Consider the following 26,306-nt stretch of genomic DNA (forward strand, 5'->3'; position numbering starts at 1 on the left):
AAATACAGTGTTGTGCACCTTAAGTTTTCTCACTCCACAAGAGATCCTGGAGATCATTCCAAGAAGTTGCAAGTGTTCTTCCACGTTTCCTTTTTTTTCCTTTGGCTGCATAATATTTTATTTCTTGTAATACATATTTTGATAATAATAATTTTCTGATGTAATAAATCGCATTGCATGAGCATTGTTTTGTGTTGGGATGTGCAGCCTAAAATTTTATACCCAAATATTCAGGTGTCAAAATAAAGACATTTCAGACTTGAAAGTTGTAAATTTATACCACATACACCCTTCCATGAAGCCATAATACATGACCCAAATAAGAGGAATGCAAAAAATAAAATAAGGGCTCATAGGAGAGAAGCAAAGAAATGACAAAGGAGAATATCAAGATGATAGCTGTGATTACACTTAGTAGGACGGTGGGCACCAACGAGGGATGCCTGGGGGGAGAAGGGAAATAATAGGTTATGTGACAGGTTTGACCATGTAGAATGTTATATATTGTTTTTGTCAGAGCTGTTAAGGAGTCTGAGAAGACTTCAGTCTAAGTTTAAAGAAAACCAAGCAAATGAAAGTGTGCGGTAAAACTTCAGGAAAATTAACAAGCTATGTAAGAAAAGAAATATAATCACTGAATACCTTTATTTATTTATTTATGGAGAGAGAGACAGATTACAAGTGGAGCAGAGGGGGAGAGAGAATCTCAAGCAGGCTCCACACCTAGCACGGGGCTGGACATGGAGCTTGATCTCCTGACCCTGAGATCATGACCTGAACTGAAACCAAGAGTCACACTCTTAACCGAGCCACCCAGGTGCCCCTAATCACTCAGTACTTCTTGAATTAAAATTATTTAACCATCATAGTGAAAAAATTTTTGTATAATTATGTTAGGAGGACGGGGGGGAAAGGAGAATGAGAATGAAAGTTAGTAGATCATACCTAAATACTGAGGCCAGAACAGTGTGAAGGTACTGTGGAAAAACAGGAGGGTGATAGAAGAAGGTAATAGGTAAAAGTACTGAAGCTGGTTGTGTCCTAAAAGAAGAATACTTCTGGTTTTTTCCTTTGTCATAAGCTTTCTCGCACTATTCGTTTAAATCATGTATATGCATTACTTTGAGAAATAACTTGAAAACTGGACATATAAGAAGAATGTCTCGGGAAATTCATCATAGTGTGTGTGTGTGAGATTAGCAATCCAGATGTGAGTTCTGTAAGCTAATAACTCCCGGGGTCCTCCTTGGCGGCTCTCACACGTTAATTGAACAGGGAACTGTGCGGTTTAACTTTAACCAGTTTAGCCATTCAGGCGTACAGAGGGAATCAAATATTCCAGGTCATGGCCGTAGCAGAAAAGATAAAGCGCCTCAAACTTCTATATGGAAAATAATCTAAAACCAGAAAGTAAGCAGACAAGTATCAAAAAAAAAAAAAAAAAAGCTGTCGAACATGTTCGACTGTTGACACTTAATTTTAATAGTATAGGTGACTGGGGAGGGAGAAATGTCAGATTCATTGTTGCCGAGAGTAAGTGATAGGTAATAATAAGGGAAGAGACAGGTGTTGAACCCCAGCACAGATGTTGAGAAAGAATGGTCCCATGTCACGTGGAGACAGATTCCAAAACTACTGAATAGTCCTTCGGAGGACTTGGGTGTGGCAGCTCAGCAATGTTGCCATTGATGTAATAACCACTCTTGGTTAGCCATTTGATCTGAGGGAGCTACCAGATTTAGCCGTTTTGCTGTTTATTACCAAGGTTTATGTGAAGTATCCCCTGTTGCAAGCCTGAATTGACCTTAATTCTGATGCATTCCCAAAGGACAGGGGAATCAAGGCCGAGGGGTGGTGTAAGCTAAGATGAGGTGAGGATTTGGATCACTTAAGACATGCCCTAGGTAGGAAGGTATATACCTCCCGTAGCTGCCCACCTCAGAAAGAGCCATCAGTCACTTAAGAATGTCTCTGGGGTGGGGGTGGGGGAATGTCTCTTGGTTATCTAAGAATTTGCTTTTATTGTGTGTGTGAGTGTGTGTGTGTGTTTCCTGAGATTCTTTGCTCTTCTCCCTCTACTCCTACTTCCCCGACATAAAATACCTTGGTTAGACTCACTTATCTAACTGATATCTGTGCTATTATGGAATTTAAGTCTGTTTTTCATCTGAGAAACTAAAGGATTAATAATGCCTGATTTGTAAGTTTGTTTATGTTTACTTTATCCGGTTGGGTATATATGAGTCACAAAGTGGAGAATTCAATATCTTTCTCTTTAATACAGTATATTTGCTATTTATTTTTTTAGAGGAAGTCCACAAATGAAGGGGACACCCCATTTTAAGGAAGAACAGTGTGCTCCAGCATTAAATTTAGAAATGAGGAAAATACTGGATTTGCAAGCACCTATCATGAGGTATAGTACTTTGGTTAATTTAGCATTTTGTGATGACAATATATAATAAAGTTGGTTAACCACATGACCAATAGGAAAGTTGATTTCTTTTTTTTTTCCCACTGAGGATATTTTTTTTAGCTCTGAATTCTTGATTAACCCTTAGATAATACATTATTATACTTTAGTTATTTCATAGAAAGCCTATAAATTGAGTATACCAACCATAATTTTGTTCAGAAATTTATAGTTTTTGGTAAAATCTGAAATTGTTTGAATGATACAACATAGTGCATATTACTTGAAATGATACTGATAAAAATCACATAAGTTGAGGAAAAGAAAAAGTGCCTTTGTTTCCAAAACCTTCAAAGATTTTGGGAAATATGTGACTACTTGGATGAAAGTTAAGCTTTCTTTTTTTCTTTTAAGATTTTATTTATTTATTTGACAGACAGAGCACAAGTAGGCAGAGAGACAGGCAAAGAGAGAGGGGGAAGCAGGCTCCCCGCTGAGCAAAGAGCCCAGTGCTGGGCTCAATCCCGGGACTCTGGGATCATGACCTGAGCTGAAGGCAGAGGCTTTAACCCACTGAGCACCCAGGTGCCCTGAAAGTTAAGCTTACTGATCTCAGTTTGAGTAAAAGTTTTGTGATAAGAAGCCCAGAAATACCAAATACAAAAAATTATTTTATATCCATTGGTAGAAAAAATAAGTGTGTGTGTAATTTGGCTTTATTTCCTTAATTGCTTTGCATTTGACATTTTAGTTGTCTATGATGTGTGGATCTTATTACAAGTATATTTTTTAACTTAACGTTTTTTACTACAGTATCTTTTCTTTTTTAACAATTCTTTTTGACTGAATTCAGAGTTAACATTGAACCTTAAACAACCTTTCGCTGTTTTTGTTTCCAGTTATATATGATCATGAAATTATAATGGTGATATTCCAGCCTTCTGTGCATCAAAATGGCCAGTATTTATCTTTGTTGATCCACTTGCTTTTAAAAAAATGATAAATACTAGCCAAAAGAGGTATTCTAATTCAAAATTCATTTTGTTAGGAGTCATTAAAATCTTCCTCCCAGATGTCTGCAGATAACTTCTTATGAAAGGGAACATTGATAAATTAGATTATATAAAAGTTAAAAAAAGAAACTGGGGAGAAAAAAACACCGTGTGTTTCAAAAGTATCAAAAAAACAGCATAAACTGTGAAAACTAGGAAATAAGTTCCAGTGAATATATCAACAGGCTAGTTTTCACAACACATAAAGATTTCCTGTGGTGAGAAAAAGACAATAGAACAAATGGACGCAATATAAACAGTTTTTTCTATATTCCAGTTAATACATTACATAGTACATCTCCATTAGATTAAATAAATGACTTATACATATGAAGTTAGGTAACATACTGTTGGGGAGATCAGGATGAGGAGAACTTTATACGTTGGTCGTGGGAGTGTTAATGTATACAGTGTGTATGGAAATTGATTAGGCGTGGTCTGTCAAAGTTGCATATGCTTATGGTCCTTGTCCAGCATTTCTCTTTCTAGGAATTAATCCTACAGATATTTCAAATTACATGCTTATAGGGGTTTTCATTGTTTACAGTAACAAAAGATCAAAAACTACCTAAATGTCAATCAGTAGGGAGCTGTTGAAATAAATTTTCTTACTTCTACGCAATGCAAACAACATGCATCTATAGAAAAAAATAATGGCACTTTTTTTCTTTTATGCGGATGGAGGGGCACAGGGAGAGGTAGAGAGAGGTTTTTTTTGTTTGTTTTTTTAAAGATTGTATTTATTTATTTGACACAGAGACCACAAGTAGGCAGAGAGGCAGGCAGAGACCGAGGGGGAAGCAGGCTCCCTGCCAAGCAGAGAGCCTGATGCAGGGCTGGATCCCAGGACCCTGAGATCATGACCTGAGCTGAAGGCAGAAGCTTAACCTACTGAGCCACCCAGGCACCCCAAGAGAGAGGTTCTTAATCAGGCTCCATGCCCAGTGCAGAGCCCCACATTGGGCTTGATCTAACGACACTGAGATCATGACCTGAGCCAAAATCAAAAGTTAGACACTTAACCGACTGAGGGCATTCTTCGCTGAAGAAACTTCCCAAATATGTTGTTGGGAAAAAAAGGTGTACTCTATATAATAATGCAAATATTCCTTTTTAAAAGGGAACTGGTAGTGTTAGAATATGTATTGTTTTGGAAAAATGTGTAAGAAACAGGCATGAGAACTAAGTGGGTAGGCCACAGGTATGGGGAAAAAGACTTTTTACTTCGTGGGTCTTACTAAATATTGAGTTATATGGACGTCGCATGTGAGTACATTGGACCGGTGAATGCGATACTCACCTTTTAAATTCTGATTCACAGTTCTAAGAAAAAGCCTTTTTTCACCATTTCTTTTGTTAGAATACGGTACAGATACTGGTACACATCAAAACTGTGTGCAAGTGCCTGGCTGCTGCCTTATTTAGTCCATCTTTTAATGTATTCTCTTCAAAGAAAAAGACTGTTTTGTCATTTGCTTCAGTGCGGTCAGGCTTACAGAGGATTGCGTTTGGGTCGTGATCCCTTCGGTCCGAAGGTTGCTCTTCACCTCAGATGCAGTTTCAGCGCAGAGATTCAGGGGTATAACTTGCCACATAAGGAATGTGGGATATCTGTGGGCTGCACTGTGCAAGCATGGCGTTCTGCCTCCACCCACTGGCAAACTGTAGAGCTCAAGGGGGTGGGACAGAAAAAGAGGCTTTAAAAGAAAGAAATCCTGACATCTTGTACAAGTTTAACTCGTCAGGTACTAAGTTTTGTTTGTTTTAGTCAGATGCTACTTTTTTTTTTTTTAAGATTTTACTTATTTATTTGACAGATAGATCACAAGTAGGCAGAGAGGCAGTCAGAGAGAGAGGGAGAAGCAGGCTCCCTGCTGAGCAGAGAGCCCGATGTGGGGCTCGATCCCAAGACCCTGGGATCGTGACCTGAGCCGAAGGCTTTAACCCACTGAGCCACCCAGGCGCCCCCAGGTGCTACTTTTTAATATACAAGTTCAGGTGACTGGAAATCTCTAAGGTTTTTCTCAAAACTTGAGAAAAGTAATTGCATTTTAGAGAAGTGTTATTATTAGCACCTATAATACATACTTTTTGGAAATGTGATTAGAGTTCAGCTGTGTGACCCTGCACTGAGGTAGAAGACATGCTATTTGGACTTTATAACCAACTGTTTTCCTGCCCACACCAAAAATAGAAGTCAAGGGGAAGTAGAGATAATGATTGAACTATTGCTTATAGGCATAATATGGCAAGACCTTTGCCATCTTTTAGTTTTTGCTTGAAGAAAGAATAGGATTAGTGGTAAGCATCCAACAGTTGTCATTATTTGAGGATCGAGAGTGTTTAGAAGGTGAGAAGTACTAATATAATTTGTAATTAAAACTCTTAATCTGTTTCTCTAATTCTACATAACACATTCTAACAAATACCACAATTTATTCCATATCCTCCTCCCTGGCACTTAGAAAATCCCTATGTAATATATAGTATTTAATATTTGTTATGGGCGCCTGGGTGGCTCAGTTGGTTAAGGAACTGCCTTTAGCTCAGGTCACAATCCTGGAGTCCCGGGATCAAGTCCCCCCATCAGGCTCCCAGCTCCACGGGGAGTCTGCTGCTCTCCCTGACCTCCTCGCCTCTCATGCTCTCTCTCACTATCTCTCTCTCAAATAAATAAATAAAAATCTTTTTTAAAAAATCACCACTTCTCTGGTTAGCCTTTAATATTTGTTAGGCCATTAAATATATTTACATATTTCAGAGTTGATAATTATGAATTAGATATTTCCCATTAATAATACTTGATTAATCAGAAATGCTAATTTTCTTTCAGGAGCCTACTGTTATGCTTCTAAGATCCTAAATTAAGGGGGAAAAAAGGCACCTCTGGCATATCAGTTATCTGTTAAAAAGCCCATGAAGTCAGTGATTGGAGAGGCTCTCTGAAGGTGTAACTTAGAATACATTTATGTATATTTTGTGTATATTTATACTTAGGGGTGGTTTTCAAAATACTTAAAAGCCAGTGGAGCGTGAAAAGAAATGAGATAGTAATGATCAATACAGAATCCTGATATATCCCCTTAGGCTAAGAATTAATCCTTTCGCTGTTAGATCTTTGTGACACGGGCAGTCACGGGGCACATACTTGCCAGGCATGGACTGAGGCCTTTTTGCTGACTTTATGGAAGTACTCAGTATTTTAACGATTCATGTCAGCCTTTGTTTTAGTGAGTTTGTTTACATCCAGTTGCATGAGGAGGATCTTCCCTTTTCCTCTGGATTCTTCATGATGTTTATTATCGTTTAAAGTTACGATCTTTTAATTCCAACGTCGGGATTGATGGAGCCTGTTTATATGGGTAGATTTTTCTTCTGACTCTGGGTCACATTTTGCTGTTTCTTCACACAGCTGGTAATTTCTTTATCCTAGCACTGTGGCCGACAATGTGGAGATTGTGAATTCTGTTCACTTTGTCAGAAGAGAGCTGAGTTTTGCCTGGTAGGCAGTTAAATTACTGCAGGGTGACCCCGATCTTGTTCTTGTCATATGCAGTGATTCTGCTATGGAAGTAGGAGTGGGGAGAAGGAGGATATAGTTGGAGAAAACCTAGACCGACTCCTGCAAACTGAAGATCAAAACAGTGACTGTCCCGCTAAACTGCTTCTCTTGACATGTAGCAGATCTAAAACATAAATTTTTATATTATATTCACCACATGCTACATATAAATTTTACACTAAAATATAATCTGAAGGGGAAGAATAAATCTTCAGAGGTGAAACTTCCATAAGCTCATCGATTACAAAATACTCTGAAGTTGAAGAAATGGAGCTGGGTAAGGGGACATCTTATTCTATTCTTTGTAATATTTTTATAGTAGAAAAGAAAACACAGTTCTTCAGTGTCTGAACTCCTTGGGGAATGAGTCATGGAAGTCCACTTATAAAGGATTGAAGGTTTACTTTAAGAATTAAAATACTGGGAAGATGTTGCTACGGCTGAGGTCGAAGAGGTTGCTGCCTGCATTCTCCTCAAGGATTTTGATGGATTCCTTTCTCACATTGAGGTCCTTCATCCATTTGGAGTCTATTTTCGTGTGTGGTGTAAGGAAGTGGTCCAATTTCATTTTTCTGCATGTGGCTGTCCAATTTTCCCAGCACCATTTATGGAAGAGGCTGTCTTGTTTCCATTGGACATTCTTTCCTGCTTTGTCGAAGATTAGTTGACCATAGAGTTGAGGGTCGATTTCTGGGCTCTCTATTCTGTTCCATTGATCTATGTGTCTGTTTTTGTGCCAGTACCATGCTGTCTTGATGATGACAGCTTTGTAATAGAGCTTGAAGTCCGGAATTGTGATGCCACCAACTTTGGCTTTGTTCTTCAATATTCCTTTGGCTATTCGAGGTCTTTTCTGGTTCCATATAAATTTGAGGATTATTTGTTCCATTTCTTTGAAAAAAATGGATGGTATTTTGATAGGGATTGCATTAAATGTGTAGATTGCTTTAGGTAGCATAGACATTTTCACAATATTTATTCTTCCAATCCAGGAGCATGGAACATTTTTCCATTTTTTTGTGTCTTCCTCAGTTTCTTTCATGAGTACTTTATAATTTTCTGCGTATAGATTCTTAGTCTCTTTGGTTAGGTTTATTCCTAGGTATCTTATAGTTTTGGGTACAATTGTAAATGGGATTGACTCCTTAATTTCTCTTTCTTCAGTCTTGTTGTTGGTGTACAGAAATGCAACTGATTTGGGGAGGGGAGGCGAACCATAAGAGACTATGGACTCTGAAAAACAACCTGAGGGTTTTGAAGGGTCAAGGGTGGGAGGTTGGGGGAACAGGTGGTGGGTAATGGGGAGGGCACGTTTTGCATGGAGCACTGGGTGTTGTGCAAAAAGAATGAATACTGTTACACTGAAAAAATAAATAAAATGAAAAAAAAAAAAAAAAAGAAATGAGAAGTAACCGTAGAGTAACTCAAAGCCATGAGAAGAAATAAATAACATTAGTAAAATTAACTATATAGGTAAATATCAAAGCCAGTATTATTGCACTTTTGGTTTGTAACCTTTTTTTCCCTATATGATTCAAAAGGCAAGTGTATAAAACAATATTTATCAATATGTGTTAATGGACACACAATGTACAAACATGTAATCTCTGACAATAACAATAAAGTAGGAGGGACGGGAAAAAAAAAAAAAGATTCTCTCCTCCCTTTTTGAAGGGTCAGGGGTGGGAGGTTGGGGGAACAAGTGGTGGGTAAGAGGGAGGGCACGTTTTGCATGGAGCACTGGGTGTTGTGCAAAAACAATGAATACTGTTACGCTGAAAAAATAAATAAATTAAAATACAGATTTAAAAAAAAAAAAAGAATTAAAATACTGGGGGTGCCTGGGTGGCCCAGCGGTTTAAGCTGCTGCCTTCGGCTCAGGTCATGATTTCAGGGTCCTGGGATCGAGTCCCGCATCAGGCTCTCTGCTCGGCAGGGAGCCTGCTTCCTCTTCTCCCTCTCTCTCTCTCTGCCTGCTTGTGATCTCTGTCTGTCGAATAAATAAATAAATAAATAAAATCTTTGAAAAAAAAAAAAGAATTAAAATACTACAAACTTCTCCCTCCCCTGACAGTATGGATTACAAAATTTCTGAAATATACTCTTCATACTTAATAGTATATAATAGCATATGTTATAGGCACATCACAGTTTTCATTTGAGCATTTGATACTTTAATATTTTAAAGATTTTATTTCTTTGAGAGAGAGATGGTTGAGAGAGCACAAGCAGAGGGAGCAGCAGAGAGAGAGGAAGAAGCAGGATCCCCGCTAAACTGGGAGCCTGACACCGGCCTCCTTGGATCATGACTTGAGAGGAAAGCAGACAACCAGCTGAGCCACCTCGGCACCCCGAGCATTTGATGTTCTTGGCTACTCTTTCTTCAGTCCATCTTACTCCCTTGGCTTCCTTGATAGAGCAGTTTCCGCTGGTTCCCCTGGTTCTCCTTTCTCTGTGCTGGTACCTTTGCACCGTCATCCATGGATTCCCCTTTCCTCTTTCCCTTTCTCCTTTCTGCTGCCTCCCACAAGCATTTAGTACCAAATATAACTAGCACTGCCTTAAGGGTTGGGCACATAAGAGTAAGCAAAGTGAGCATTTATTTGCCATTAGGTAAGTATGTGTTAAATCTCTGTAAATAAGTTAAGTGCTGGGATCATACTCTATAATCACCTCTCATCAACCGAGCAGGCTTCTGAAAGGAGAAACTTTTTTTTTAACCTCAAATTTCAGAAATCATTTACTAATTTTAATGCAGAGCATAGCACCTGTCATAGAGCGTGGGCTTTATAGATGCTTGTTGTGCGAATGAACGTGAGGCTCAGTGATGCTTTAGAAATACTGCGATCTAGAACAGTGGGTGCCAATAAAGTAGCCTCTAGTCAAATGAAGTTCCTTGAATTTGAAGTAGTTAAAAGTAAGCAAAGTTAACCTATTGCATGGAGCACTGGGTGTGGTGCATAAACAATGAATCTTGGAACACTGAAAAAATATAACAGTTCTTTGGTCACAGTAGCCATATTTCAGGTGTACAGCCGCACATGGGGCTGTTGGCTACCATGTTCCGTAGCACAGATACAGAGCATTTCTGTCACTGCAGAAGGTTCTGTTGGCTGGGGCTAGGGGATTGCTACCCTCTGCTTTTAGTTCCAGATTGTCAGCCTGTCATAAGTTGTTCTCTCTTTTTTTTTTTTTTTTAAGATTTTATTTATTTTATTTGACAGACAGAGAGGTAGAGAGAGAGAGAGTAGGTAGAGAGGCAGGCAGAGAGAGAGAGGAGGAAGCAGGTTCCCTGCCAAGCAGAGAGCCTGATAAGGGGCTCGATCCCAGGACCCTGGGATCATGACCTGAGCTGAAGGCAGAGGCTTTAACCTACTGAGCCACCCAGGCGCCCCATTAAGTTGTTCTTTTTATGGTTTTCTTGCCTTTTTCCTTTCTTGTCAGCTTTCATTTATCCTTCTGTCTTTGAATATGCTATTTCAGTATTTCTAGTTTTTTAGAAAACTGATTGATCAAGTTTGTGACAATGAATGCCCACAGTCTTTTATTTTTTCCAGAATTTCTTATTCTAGATCAAATTACATATAGGTGAACCTACTAGACAGCTAAATTACAGATGAGTAACAGTTTTGTAAGTTGTGGAAGTTAATTCGTGACCCTCTCTCTCTGAATAGGCTCCAGAGCAATTATATTCATAACTCACTGCTTTTCTAGTATGCCCGCTTCACAGGTAATTGGTTCTAAATTGCTTTTTCCCCTACAGTTTGCAGTCTGTGCTGGAAGATCTCCTTGTTGCTACTTCTGACGGACTGCTTCATCTTATTCACTGGGAAGGAATGACAAACGGAAGGAAGGCTATTAATCTTTGCACAGTACCTTTTTCAGTAGATCTGCAGTCATCTAGAGGTATGATGCATGGGGTAGAACCTGATGTTTAATGTTTGATATAATCTGCTTAGATATTTGCTATAGGTGAATATTGATTTTTCTACTTTGAAATTAATTATACCGGGGGAGTGTGTGTGTGTGTGTGTGTGTGTGTGTTTAGGAAGGAATGATTTAATAGTTTGGTGTTCTTAGATCATTATTTTTGCCCTTTTAACTGTCCTTAACAGGGTTTGCAAACAAATGTGAGAGCGTTATTTACTGTATTTATATTCATATTTCATGTACTTGTGTTTTCATCAGCAGGTTCATTCCTGGGTTTTGCAGATGTGCACATCAGAGACATGGAATACTGTGCCACCCTTGATGGGTTTGCCGTTGTGTTTAACGATGGCAAAGTTGGGTTTATTACACCAGTGTCCAGTAGATTCACTGCAGAGGTAAGACTTTTACGATGGGATGTTTATTTTCTTCATTTTGCATTCATTAATTTTAGTTTTGTTGTTAAGTCCCTCCCCTGCTTTCCTTATTTAAGATTTTAGGGTTATTCTTAACTAATTTTTTAAATCAAAGTAAGGAATATATGTAATACTTAATACAAGTAGACAATTCTGTTAGATATGTTGAAGAAAAATGATAGTTCCCTTCCCTATTTCCTGTTCTCTTCACCCCCAGTTTCCTTTCTCAGAGACAACCATTTTATTTTTCTTTACTGGTTGTTTTGTTATTTATCTTTACCACTCTGAGTGTTTTCTTTAATTTTTAGTTTTTAGGCTGTTTATTGACTTCCTGCTGCGGGAAAAGACCATTTGCTTCCCTGTTGCTAACAGATTCATATATTCTTCCTATCTTCCTAGTACAGTTACTGTGATTTTGATCAATTATTATTCATTATTTACATTGTTATTGCTGTATAAATCCTGAGCCCTGTGATATGTTTTGATTATTTTTTCTTTCCTGCACATTTCCCTTCCTACTGGGAATTAATAATTGTTGGTTCTTTGTTTATTTTTTATGTACTTACCACTAACTCAACCCGAAATTGTCTGTGGTTTGTGAAGATATCTTCTCAATTCTTTAGGATACATTAGGCATTCTTTTTGTTTCATCTTCTTGAAGAAATTTCTTTTGGAAGCTTCTGGATTGCTCCAGACTGGACTGCTTGCTCACTGTACCTTTAACACAGTTGTATTTTGGGGTTTTCATCATCTATCACTTGAGGATTTGCTTCCTTCCTTTAGTTGTATGTGATCTTTTCATAGTTAATGATTAATATATGATAAGTTAATATATTAATTTGGTTGCTGTGACAGAGACCCAAAGTAAAAATTTTGGATTCACTGAAAGCTGTGTGGATTTTGATGGGTTTGGTTGACCCTGTTCTTCACCATAGGGTGAGCTAACTGGATTGTTTCCTTTCCTCCCCTCTCTATATCCAGCGCTCATTGGAAGAGAGTCCTGTAGTTTTTTCCAGTGAATATATATCTGGCTGGCCCAATATTCTGGGTTTTAAGTTATGGCGGTGTTAAATTAGAGGGTCTGCATTCACATATCTGTGTTGTCAGTGTGGTCAGTCCAGAGACCACTAGGGTTTTTTATTTTGTTTTTCTCTGAAGGAAAATCTCCGCTTTTCTGTTGGAGGGAAGGTGAGGTATTTCTTAGCTGCTCAGATTGGGAAGCTATTATGGGAACCCAGCTGTTGCCTAAACAGGCTTTAAAAGTCTGAAAGTCCTATTACTTTTAGTTCAGCCTTTCTGAGAAATCTCAGTCCTCAAGCCTTTTTTGCATTCTACAATGTTAGTTTAGTTGTTTCTCAACATTCTTGAATGCAGGTTAAGGATTCTACTCATCCATATGCTACCTAGCTTTTAAAATTTTCTGATACTTCCTCCTCTCCCATTCATTTTCCTTGTCAGTTTATGCTGTTGAAAAAATCTTCTCTGTTAGAAAAGTTGGGGCTTTAAGAGTCAGAGAAGCTAAGTATTCACATTCAGTGTACTCTCTTTAACTGGAAAAGGTTTTAAGTTTTTCTTTGTTTGTTTATTTGTTTTTAGAAAGAGAAAGAGCATGAGCAGGGGGAGGGGCAAAGGAAGAGGGAGACTTCTCCCTTCTGAGCAGGGAGCCCTACATGGGCTCAATCCTAAGACCTCTAGATCATGACTTGAGCTGAAGGCAGATGCTAAACCTGCTGAGCCACCCACAGGTGCCCTGGATTTTAAGTTTTTAAGGGCATATTGTTTCTATGTAGTATCAGCTTTAATATTCCTAAAACTGTTTTTTATTATCATCTATATTCACATCGTGAAGTATTAAGTAGTACAATTGTGGTAATATGTCAGTATTTAAAAACAAAAATAAACTTTTGAAGAATTTAATTTTTTTACAAGGTATATTTGTAATTATGTTTGGGATTTAAATGTTTTTATTGAAAACAAAAGTCCGAGAGCTGAGAAGGTGACTCATTTCTGAGTATCAGCTTTTATCTTTTTTTTTTTTTTTTTTTAATTTTATTTGTCAGAGAGCACGCACAAGCAGGGGAAACTGCAGTTGGAGGGAGAAGCAGGCTCGGTCCTGGGCAAGGAGGCAATCCTTTGGCAATTGCTTAACCGACTAAGCCACCCAGGCGCCCCATAGCTTTTATCATTTTTTATTAGTATTTGGTTAAAGAAAATTTTCCAGGAAACTAAGAATTTTTAAAAATAATTGAAAAGCAGATAGGCATTATCAAATAAGTTAGAAAATACAAATTAGGGGAATATGTATGTTTACTATTGGTAATTGGGAAATAAAATAATGACCTATTTATATGTTTCTCATATATATATACATACATATATAAAAATATACGTATATATAGCGCATTATTTAGGTGCTTTGTAAAAATTTTGTTTGGCATTTTCGATGCATTTAACAGATATATTAAAATATGTCAGATTATGCCACTCTTCTGCTCAGAACCCTCTAATAGTACTAGATAATTAGGACAAACCTACTGAAGACAACTAGAAAAGCTGGAGAAAAAAATTTTTAAATGTGCCTCAAGGCTTTGGAGAGCTAGCAAGTCTGCAAAGAATCACCTGGCAAAGGGGGCAGAGGCCCAGGGAGCTAAGCCCAGTGTGTGAGGTTACAGTGAGCATGAACAGCAGGGCTGTACACAGACGTGCTAAGGGAAAGCAGCTAGACATGAAAGAATATGTGCTATGATTTTATTTTATGTAAAATTAAAAATAAAAACAGACCATTTTAATTAGAGCTTATATGGTGGCATATTCTGGGTCTAAAGGAAAAGAAGGACCTGATTACCAATCAAGTCTGGATATTGGTTACTTCTGTGGGGTGAGGGGATATTGATCAGGAGGAACACTGTTGGGGGCTTTTAGATTCTGATAATTCTTGGCCTGAGTGCTCGCTAATTCCACAAGTGTCTACTTTGGGATATTACTGAGATGTACAGTCTTGACTTTTTGTATTCTTCTCTAATGTATTATTCATAATGGAAAACTTTTTAAAAACTGAAGCTACTTCAGTGATTCCCTATATACAAATTAAAGGAAAAGCCAAGGAGGTTTTTACTGTGGCTTTTAAAGCCCTGTAAATTTGGCCTCGTTTTACATCTATTACCTCTACTACTTCTCCTTCCCTCCTTGCACTCCACTCCATCTTCATGGGCTTCTTTGATCTACACTGAACCTGCCACAAATGCTACTACAGTAGGGCCTTTGTACTTGGTATATCTCCTTGAGTACTTTCCTCAAAATACACCTGCATGGGAAAAACTGTTTGATATTTTACCTTCTCCCACACTGTTTCCTATGGTTGCTTTATTATTTTTTTCTGTAGTGTTTGTCAGTCTCTACAACACTGTACAATTTTTTTTTTAACTTGACAGCCTGTTAACAAATAGAAGGCAAAGATTTTGCCATTTTTGAATACCTGCCACATCCTTAGCACCTAAAACAGTGCTGGGTGAATAGTGGGCACCTGGAAAATACTTGCTACAGGAGTCAGTTAATTTTAATCTAAGCAGCGGTTCAGGGAAACAATGCTCAGTCCTACCTTTACCACTTTTTTGTCATCTAAAATAGTTTGTAGTTATATTGAAAAACAGAATTCCTACAAAAGAAATAAATATGCCACATATAGATAATATAGCTCATTTGGGAATTAAATAAAGTCTACAGTATTTTATATTGGATCTTGTAGTGTTTACTATTGTGATCATCCAAAAATAAAGTGCTGTATTGTAGTGTGCTGTGTTTTTGTGCTTATTAAACGAATAGTCATGATGATCTTTGCCTTAGAATTTATAATCTAAGACATCCTTGATTTGACAAATAAAAAACAGATGGTAGAGCTGAATCTATTCTGTTTTCTATAGTCAAAACAAAATAACATACAAGCTTAATAGTTTCATTCACTCATTGAATACTTGTTGAATGAAACAGTATGTTTATTGAAGGAAAATTATACTGATTATAGTATATTTGGACTTTTAAAACCTTCATTATTTTTCTTTATTATAGCAGCTTCATGGAGTTTGGCCACAAGATGTTGTTGATGGAACTTGTGTAGCAGTAAATAACAAGTATCGACTCATGGCATTTGGTTGTGCAAGGTAATTAATAGAGACTTCTTCATTTTTTTTTAAGATTTTATTTATTTATTTGATAGAGATCACAAGTAGGCAGAGAGGCAGGCAGAGAGGGAGGGGGAAGCAGGCCCCCTGCTGAGCAGAGAGCCCAATGTGGGGCTCAATCCCAGGACCCTGAGATCATGACCCGAGCCGAAGGCAGCGGCTTAATCCACTGAGCCACCCAGGCACCCTGAGACTTCTTCATTTTAAGAGTCATTGTCAAAAATAATGGCCTTTTAGAAAAATATTTTTTTACATATTTTTTAAACATAAAGTGTTCTAAATATACTTGTAAACTTTTTCATGCCTGTCATAATTTAGTAATCAGCCTTAATATAAAATCCAAAAGCATTTTATTAGATTGAAGGAAACAGATCTAAAGATTTAGGATACTGAGTGTTTTAAAGGTAAGCTTTAAAGGTGAGCTTTTCTTCAGTGGTAGGATCTTATAACTTGAGTTACAAGTTGAAAAGATGAAGTCAGCCTAAATTTAAGTTCCTTATTATTTAAAAGAAGATTAGGAAGATATTTTTCTTTTTTAAAAAGAATCCCCCCTTCTGGCTAGTATCCAAAATCTATAAAGAACTTAATCAAACTCAACACTCAAAAAATAAAAAATCAGTTAAGAAATTGGCAGAAAACATGAACAGAAATTTCTGCAAAGAAGACAACAGATAGCTTACAGACACATGAGAAAATGCTCGACATCACTCATCAAGGAAATATAAATCAGAATCACAATGAGATACCACCTCACACCAGTTAGAATGGCTAAAATGAACAACTCAGGAAACAGCAGATGTTGGTGAGGATATGGGAAAAGGGGGACCCTCTCACATTGTTGGTGGGAATGCAAACTGGTGCGGCCACTCTGGAAATCAGTATGGAGGTTCCTCAAAAAGTTAAAAATAGAACTACCCTATGACCCTACAATTGCACTACTGGGTATTTATCCAAAGGATACAAAAATGCTGATTTGAAGGGGGCACATGCACCCCAGTGTTTATAGCAGCATTATCCACAGTACCCAAAACACAGAACCCAAATGTCCACTAACTGATGAATGGCTAAATAAGAAGTGGTATACATGTACAATGGAATATTACTTAGCCATCAAAAAGAATGAAATCTTGGCAATTGCAATTACATGGATGGAACTGGAGTGTACTATGCTAAGCAAAATAAGTCAGTCAGAGAAAGATACCATATGAGGTCTTCAAAAAAAATTTTTTTTATTTACTTGAGAAAGAACATAAGCAGGGGGAGGGACAGAGGGAGAAGGACAGGTAGACTCTCTGCTGGAGCAAGCACAGGACTCCATCCCAGGACCCTGAGACCATGACCTGAGCCAAAGTCAAATACTTAACTGACAGAGCCACCCAGGTGCCCCAACAAATACCATATGATTTCACTTATGTGGAATTTAAGAAACAAAACAGATGAACATAGGGGAGAGAAGGAAAAATAAAATAAAAATAAAAGGAGGCAAACCATAAGAGATTCTTAACAGTAGGGAACAAACAGGGTTGCTGGAGGGGAAGTTGGTGGGGGGATGGGCTAGACAGGTGATGGGCATTAAGGAGGGCACTTGTGATGAGCACTGGGCGTTGTGTGCAACTGATGAATCACTAAATTCTACCCCTGAAACTAATACTACACTATATGTTAACTAAGTAGAATTTAAATAAAATCTATAAAATAAATAAAATTTTAAATAAAATTTAAAATAATACTACACTATATGTTAACTAAGTAGAATTTAAGTAAAAATCCTTTTTAAGACATCAGTGTTGACATTGCCTTTGAATTTGTGGATGTGCCTTAATGAACAAATTTAAAGCTCACACATAGGATCAGTTTCTTGTTTTAATTCTGACAGTGCAGGTTTTAGAAGTAAAATACTGAGTGAATACAGGTTATTCACTCAACAAGTATCTTTGTGTCTCGCATGCACCAGGCACAATTCTAAGCACTTGGGATATGTTAGAGAAGAATAAGATATCTGACTTTATCGAGTTTATATTTTAGCTCAAATAAAAAGATTGTATTAGAATCTTAATAGTAATGCCTTACAATACGTAGAGTGCTTTTTTAGCCTCAAAACTCTCTTAAATACGAAATTTCATTTTGTCCTCAAAATGAGACTTAGTGGTTCTATAGAACATAAATCTAGTACTATCTCTAGCTACATCAAGTTGAGTATCACAGTATTTTGATTAGTGTAAATAATACACTAATGTAATAATACACATATGTAAATAATACATGTTAAAATCATACTCCATAATCTGAAGTGGTGAATCCTACCTACTGCTTCTCAGGGGATAAGTGTAGAAATAGAAGTAAATTCAGCTCAGTATAAGAAAGAAAAGTGTATTTTTTTCTTATTTGTGGATTTTATTTGTTCACATTTTGTTTAGATGTTTTAAATCTATGTTTATTAGCACATTTAGCCTATAATTTTTTTCTTACTCTGCTAATTAAACGAGGTTATGCTTATGTCACAAAGCAAATTGGAAGACCTGTTCCTCCCTTTCTCTGTTTGTCTGCTTGAATTTGTCAGTGACGCTATCTGAGCCTAGAATTTCCTTTGTGGGAATTTTTTGATTACTGATTCAATTCAGTTTTAAAAGTAAATTTAAGGTTTAGATTTTTCTCTTTTCCTAAGTCATTTTGACAAGTTAGATTTTTCCAGGAATTGGTATCTTTCATTTTACTGTCAAATAAATTGGCTGATAATTTATAATATCCTTTTTAACTTTCATATTATAAAATAAAAACATACTTAGAGGAAAGTGCATAGTCCAAATACTCAGTTTTACAAATATTACAAACACCCATCTGTTCACAAACTGGGTTAAGAAATAGTGTTGTGAGCCAGCCCCACTACTTCCTAAATTCCAACTCCTATCTCCCAACACACTTAAAAGTAACCAATTTTCTGTCTTTGTGACGATCGTTTCCTTGTTTCACCATCCCTGCATGCGATCCTAAAGAGCGTAATTCAGTTTTACCTGATTTTGAACTTTATGGGAATAGAATCGTATTCTAAATACATTTTGGGTTGTCTTGCTTCTTTGAGTCAGCATTGTTAAATTCATCCATGCTGTTTGCCAGTGGCAAAAATCATTTTTTGATTCATTTATAGTGTTCCAGTATATGAATGTGTCATAATTTATCTGATTTGTTGTTTAACAGACATTTATATTGTTTCTTGGTTTATAAAAAAGGGGGAACATTTTCTTAACATAACTCAGTGTCTTTGTCACACATGAGAAAATTAATGATGCATCCCAAATAAGATCTAATTCTCAATCCATACTCAGACTAACCCAGTTGTCACCAAAATTTCTTTTATAGCTCCTTGTTTTAACCAGAGTCAATCAAAATTAATGATTTGTGTTTGGTTATTGTTTCCATGTAGTTGCCTTTTTCCTGTAACAACCCATATACCTTTTTCTTATTTTCATGACATCAACTCTTTTTTTTTTTTTAAGATTTTATTTATTTGGGGGCCCCTGGTGGCTCAGTGGGTTAAAACCTCTGCCTTTGTTCGGCTCACGTCATGATCCCAGGGTGCTGGGATCGAGCCCCACATCAGGCTCTCTGCTCACTGGGGAGCCTGCTTCCCCCTGTCTCTCTGCCTACTTGTGATCTCTGTCTGTCAAATAAATAAATAAAAATCTTTTAAAAAGAAAAAAAGATATTATTTATTTGACAGCGACACAGAGAGAACACAAGCAAGAGGAATGGGAGAGGGAGAAGCAGGCTTCCTGCTGAGCAGGGAGCCCAATGTGGGCCTTGATCCCACGACCCTGGGATCACAACCTGAGCCGAAGGCAGATGCTTAACGACTGAACCACCCAGGTGCCCTAGACATCAACTTTTTAAGAGTTCAGGCCAGTTGTTTATAGAATGTCCTGCACTCTAAATGTGTCTAGTTTCCTCACAGTTGGTTCCTCTAAACCAGCCATGACTGGAACCTTGAAGCTGATTCTTGCCGAGCCAGTCCAGTGAGACACGTGAGCACCTGACAGGAGCAGTGGGGCCGGGGTCCCACACCGCCTGCAGTCGGGGCGGCCTCGCGGGGCTGCTAGGGCTGGATGGGAGAGCCCCCCTGAGGTTCTCTGCTCCTTCCCCAGGGCAGTGAAGGTGGAATCTCAGCCTTCGGCCTCTGTCATCTCACTTTTCATCCGTTGGAACAGTACCAGACCTTTTTTTTTTGGTGGGGGCATGGTGACGCTGGGTTCGGGAGGAGGTTTTGTGATTGTCGTTGTGTGACAGAACAGACCAGTGGCTTCTAGGTCTGGTCTTCCAGCTCTTATCAGGATGAATTGCCCTGAATACTCAACTGTAGCTGCTGTCCTTCGAGTTCTGTAAGAAGTTGACTTTCGTTTAGGGTGCCAGTTTGCAAGGGGATCAGTCTTACAACTTACCTGTCCTGGTATCGAGCCCCGCGTTGGGCTCCCTGCTCAGCGGGGAGTTTGCTGCTCCCTCTTCTCCCTGCTCATGCTTTCTCACTATCTGTGTCACTCTCTCTCAAATAAATAAGTAAAATCTTAGAAAAGAAAAGGTGTGGGGAGGTTTGACCAGATGCTGGCTAAACATTTTTATCATGTGGTGTTATATACTTGCTCTGGCACCGTGTAGCAGTCAGGTTACGTTGTCTTTGTATTAGTGATACTAAATTCGGTCATTTGTGATTGTAGCCATATCTCTATTATAGAGAGAGCTTGTTTTGCTTTGAGATTATGAGTGGTGTCTTATGCATGAAGAAATATTTTTCTCTTATAATGGGTGAACGAGAAGTGGAAATAAAAATAATTTAAGCAATATAGGCGTTATAGAATATGTAAAAGGTTAGCTGTCAGTCTTTCTAAGTGTTGACTTAGCTCCTGTTTCTTGTATTAGAAATCGTGGACCCTCCTCACTGGCTCGTTAGAGCTCAGCAGCCCAGAGTTCCCGCTTGACAGTTGCCAGGTGCAAAACGGAAACAAGTAAAACCTGCTTAGTACTGTCTTTAGCAAAGTGTTGAATTGGGCAGGTAGCCTGGAGCGATACCTATTCCCAGGCATTTGGCTTCTGACTAAGCTGGAATAACAAACCAGATTCTCTCTGCCACATCGGGGAGAAAATGGACAAAAATATGGAAGAGTAAGACAATATGAGTTCGAGACCGAGAACATCAGGCAATAGAGGACACTGGTCCTTGAAAGATAGGAAATAAATAAAACTCTACGAATACCTCAGATTTAATTATTTTGAGAGAGTTTCCAAGCTGCGGCATGAGGCTGGAGAGACAGAACCTGGAAGGTTGCTTAGGTTGAGTTACGGGGAAGTGAAAATCTGGGGAGACCAAAGTAGCTAGGACTCGGGACAGCCAGCCAGAGACAGCAGAGTGGCACAAAGAAGGCACTTTAGAGTGCTGGAGAGGGTCTCTCTTGAGTATTCAGTATGGAAGATCCAGAAAGAGATCCAGATCAAACATTGTAGGAGAAAAGAATAATAAATCTGAAAAACATAGCCAGAGAAATTATTCAGAATGAAAGAGAGAGGAAACAGATTGAAAACCACAGCATCAGTGAGCTGTGCGATAAGTTCATGTGGCCTCTTAGTGCAGGTGTTTTACTGAGCCCCAGTCCTGATCCTTGAGAAGAGCTGACCTGGCTGGATGTGGGTCAGAACAGTAATGTTGGATTTTGATCTGAAAATAGTTCCATAAGCAAAAATGGTATTTTTTATGATCATCATTAGGTCCATTTTGAAATGTAGCTTAGAAGTAATAGTACGAAGTTTTTGTTTTGGTTTCTGGCCCTTCCTAAAATTGGCACTTACTAAGATTTCTTAAATGAAATCATTATATATACCACTTTCACAAAATAACATATGCCATGTGTGTAGATACAAAAGTGGTATTGGGTAGGCAACATAATAAAATGGAAATCTGTAAATTACTATCCAGCATGAGAAATAGCACATTACCAGGGTGGATGCAGCCCGGCTTCCCCCTCTTCTTTATTTATGTAATTTTTTAAAGATTTTATTTATTTGGCCGAGAGAGACAGGGAGAGTGGGAACACAGGCAGGGGGAGTGGAAGAGGGAGAAACAGGCTTCCCACTGAGCAGGGAGCCCAATGTGGGTCTCGATCCAAGGACTCTGGGATCATGACCTGAGCCGAAGGCAGATGCTTAACGACTGAGCCACCCAGGCGCCCTGTCCCCCTCTTATTTAACGTCCCTCCTTCGCCACCAGAGATGGTGTGTCCATTAGCTCTTTATTGCATTTTTACCACAGATGTATTTACTATGTTTTGAATGTTTTTGAACAGAAGCAGAATTATACTACATATGTACATCCTGACTGCGTGTTTTAATGCCTGTCGCTGTTGTACGAACAGAGCACATTTTATGCTTCCTTTCTCTTGTTGGACACTTCAGGTTGCTGGCCCTGTTGTGCGTTTATACACAGTACTACAGTGAACATTGTGCATGCCTTTTGATAACATAGACAAGAATATTCCTGGGATATATTTAGAGGGAAATTTTTACTGGGTTACAAATAATGCATTTATCCAGTTTTATGAGACTGCAAATCATTTACAAAATGGTTTTAGCCTAGTTTATGCTCTTACCAGCAGAACGTCATAGTTCTCTATAATGCTCTCTATATTTGTATTTCTCTTTTTCATTAAAGCCTTCTTTGTTTTTTTTGCAGTGGTTCTGTACAGGTTTACACAATAGATAACACCACCGGAGCTATGCTGCTGTCCCATAAACTAGAGCTAACAGCAAAGCAGTATCCTGGTGAGTCCTTTTTTTTTTTTTTTTTTTTTTTTCCTTTATAATTTTTGATGTACAGGTAATGATATGGATGGGTAGTGACTGGGGCTTTAAATGATGCATGCTCTCGGTCAAATACAGTTAACATATAACTGTATTTTGTATTTTGCATGGCCCAGGTACTAGGATTTCCTGGTACCTAGAAAGGCTACCAAGGATCCTCCTTTTATTGTTTGATTAGTCTTCTGTGTCCTCACTTAGTTTTAGCCTTTATAGTCTTTCTCTGGACTCTGCTCTAGTCCTGTACCTGATTTCATTGCCCTTGTTATTTTATGCCTTCCAGTTCAGTTTGTTCATTCAGCAGATACTTCTGAAATACCTGCTGTAAGCCAGACAGTGTTCTAACTAGTGGGTACACATCGGTAAACAAAGCAGTCTTTTTCTGACCTCCGTAGTGAATCTTGAGTGGACCCTCATAGGATTAATTCCAAAGCCTTTGTCATTGAAAGGCTTTTGACCAAAACTACAGAAAACCCAAGTTACTGTAGCTTAAATAGGATTTATTTTCTCTGCTAGCAAGAAATCCAAAGGTGAGTTGCTACTGGCATTTGGTCTTTCCAACATTCGGTCTTTCCTTCATGGTCTCAAGTAGCTTCTGAGCTGCAAGCATTACTCCTGTGTTTGAGTCAAGAAGAAAGGAGGAAATAGGGCATATTGGGTTTTTTGATCAGGAAAGCAAAAGGTTTCTCAGCAGCAGTCCCGCCTGTTCCAGCCATCTTCCTCTTCCTCTGGTTGGCCGTCATCATGTCTCATTAGCTACCTTGGGATTTTCCTAGCCTTTTCGGTAGAAGTGGGCAAGGGAGAATGAGGATGGAAATAGATGCGGCATTAACCAGCCAGTCTACCACATGGTGGCATGTAAGGTCTTCTGCTGACTATTTCTGGCATTATTTCTTAGTTCACTCAGCCCTTACCGTCTCCATACTTTTACCACAGCACCTCTACGTTAAAAGAAATACCAGACGTTCTGTTTATTAGGTAGTTACGTCTAAATCCTAGTAGCATTTTCAAAAAGTAATACACGTAAATGGAAAGAAAAATAGTATTTTATTTTAATTCGTAAACACTATTTTTTGCTAATAGGTTGTCTGTGCTTACTGGACACTGTACAGTTTCTCAGACCTTGGAGTCAGATTGGGTACAGTCACCCACATTTCCTGTTCCACATTGATTTTTCACATGACACTTTTTCTACAACAACTCCTAAAAATCCACCTTCACAAAAGATATAACATCATCAAAATAAATGTAGTCAGGGCGCCTGGGTGGCTCAGTGGGTTAAAGCCTCTGCCTTCGGCTCAGGTCATGATCCCAGGGTTCTGGGATCGAGCCCCGCATCAGGCTCTCTGCTCTGCGGGGAGCCTGTTTCCTCCTCTCTCTCTGCCTGCCTCTCTGCCTACTTGTGATCTCTGTCTGTCAAATAAATAAAATCTTTTTAAAAATAAATAAATAAATGTAGTCACAGCCTAATGTAGCTGTGAACTGCCTGAGCTAATAACTTATATTGTGTCTAACAGATACTATATATCACTGTATTTATTTGATATTGTCTCTTGAAGATTGTCTCATGGTATCCCGGATACCCTGCACACAGACCTAGAACTGCAGTCTGACTCTTAACCAAACCACCTGCAGATTCTTGAGAGAGGGTCTATGTATATTGGTCTTTCAAGATACAGCTTAAATGAAATCTCGTTTTATGAACTAGACAGAATACTGTTCCATCCTGTGCCTCAATATATTTTGCATATAATATCTTTCTTATCATTGTTAATGTTTTATTGAACTTACCAATTTACAGGTCTTGTTTTCTGCTAGCTTCAGGGTAGGAATGTAGGATTTATCTATCTCTTTGTACCGAGTGAATTCAGTTTAGTGAGAGGCATAGTTAACGAGCGTGATGAATGAATTTTTAAGCCAGTGACCTTTGCACGATTGTTTTAACAGGCAGTTAGAATCTCATTACTACATTTTATGAGTTTGATACTATACTTTGTTCTGTATGTGCATTAATAATTGGGACCCTTTTCAGACTGTGTTCTGTTCCTCTCCCAAATTTAGATATGCTCCTGTATGAAGCATAATTGCTCATTAGAGGGTATCATGCTAAGTGAAATAAGTCAGTCAAAGAAAGGCAATTATCATATGCTCTGTCTGATATGAGGAGTTTGAGGGCAGGGCAGGGGAATTCGGGGGTAGGGATGGAAAAAATGAAACGATGGGATAGATAGGGAGACAAACCATAAGAGACTCTTAATCTCACAAAACAAACTGAGGGTTGCTAGGGGGAGGGGGGAAGGGATGGGGTGGCTGGGTGATGGACATTGGGGAGGGTATGTGCTATGGTGAGTGCTGTGATGTGTGTAAACCTGGTGATTCACAGACCTGTACCCCTGGGGCTAATAATACATTATATGTTAATTTAAAATGAAGAAAAAAAAAGAATAATTGCTGTATAACTGTACAAAGTTCTCTGATGTTTGGGTCAGAAAAAAGAATGTCAAAAAAATTGAGGATACCCATCTAAATCTAATCTAATAATAAAAATTCTCATGAGCCTCAAGGAGGAAGCTAAGGTATCTCATGTCAGAATCTCAGGAAACATTAAATACATAACTGTTAATGTTGACTTAGTATTACCCATGTTTATACCAGTATTTTTCCCCATCGTGTCTTTCTAACACCTCACATCTTCCATTTGAGACCATTTTCTGTCTGCAATACGTCCTTCAGAGTTTTCTCTAGTGAAGTTTTTTTATGATGATAAACTTAATTTGGGGGGGAAGGGGTGGGGTCTGAAGATGTATTTATTTTGCCCCTGTAATTTAATTATGGTTTAACTCGTTACACCATTTTAGATAGACAGTTACTGTGTGTACATTGAAGTTGTTCAGGTACCGTCCAGTTTCACTGTTGCTCTTGGGATCTCTGGTCAAGTTGTGTTTCCTTTTCAGGAGATTGGGTTTTTTTTTCTTTGTTTACTTTTTAAAATTTTTTTCTTTGTCTTTGGGATAGTTTCACTGTGATTTGGAAGTGATTTTTTCTTTCTAATTCTTTTCTTTCTTTTTTTTTTTTAATCTTGTTTGAGATTCAGGCCTTCTGGATCTGAGAATTCATATTGTCCAGCTGTTCTGGAAGATACTCAACCATTATCTCTCTGAATATTGCCTCTTCTTTAATCTCTTTTTCTGGAAGTTTATTTTTTTTTTTCATTTTTTAAGATTTTATTTATTTATTTGACAGAGAGAGATCACAAGTAGGCAGAGACAGGCAGAGAGAAAGGAGGAAGCAGGCTCCCTGCTGAGCAGAGAGCCTGATGCGGGGCTGGATCCCAGGACCCTGAGATCATGACCTGAGCTGAAGGCAGAAGCTTTAACCCACTGAGCCACCCAGGCGCCCCTCTGGAAGTTTAATCAGACTTGCATTGTACTGTTTACAGGTTTGGCTTTTTGTTTTGTTTTGTTTTTTGAAGATTTTATTTATTTATTTATTTGACAGAGATCACAAATAGGCAGAGAGAGAGGAGGAAGCAGGCTCCCTGCTGAGCAGAGAGCCCAGTGCGGGGCTCGATCCCAGGACACTGGGATCATGACCTAAGCTGAAGGCACTTTTAACATTTTTCATTTTTTTGTTTCTCTGGACTGTATTCTAGAAAATTTTTCCCTGTCTTCTGGGACACTCATTCTCTCTTCATTTATGTTTAGTATTTTTCTTCATCTGTCCATTTTAATTACTGTATTTCTTATTTCCAGAGTGTTTACTTAGCTTTCTAATCTGTATGCATCCTGCTCCTAGTTTCAGTATTCTTTTATTTCTTTAGGTATTAAAAAATGGTTTTTATATTCTTTGTTAGTCTCAGTATTTGAAACCTTTCTTTCTGAGTTTGGGTTCTCATGAATTTGTTTATATATTTTGGGATTT

At 38.2% G+C, this 26,306-nt stretch overlaps 1 protein-coding gene across 3 annotated transcripts in view; it reads left to right on the forward strand.

The window, feature by feature from the left end:
• Positions 1 to 26,306, forward strand: part of RIC1 (RIC1 homolog, RAB6A GEF complex partner 1) — a 113,940-nt gene that overhangs the window by 48,173 nt on the left and 39,461 nt on the right. Inside the window, exons 6-10 of one of the 3 annotated variants that reach the window (XM_046023388.1) lie at positions 2,285 to 2,416; positions 10,791 to 10,933; positions 11,216 to 11,352; positions 15,436 to 15,527; positions 22,261 to 22,349. In XM_046023388.1, coding sequence (XP_045879344.1) covers positions 2,285 to 2,416; positions 10,791 to 10,933; positions 11,216 to 11,352; positions 15,436 to 15,527; positions 22,261 to 22,349 — 593 coding nt within the window. Of the gene's footprint in view, positions 1 to 2,284; positions 2,417 to 10,790; positions 10,934 to 11,215; positions 11,353 to 15,435; positions 15,528 to 22,260; positions 22,350 to 26,306 lie in introns of those variants that run through there. The other 2 variants (XM_046023387.1, XM_046023386.1) reach the window with 2 other exon arrangements.

This window comes from Meles meles, chromosome 11, assembly GCF_922984935.1.
Source record: "Meles meles chromosome 11, mMelMel3.1 paternal haplotype, whole genome shotgun sequence".
NCBI classification, from domain to species: domain Eukaryota; kingdom Metazoa; phylum Chordata; class Mammalia; order Carnivora; family Mustelidae; genus Meles; species Meles meles.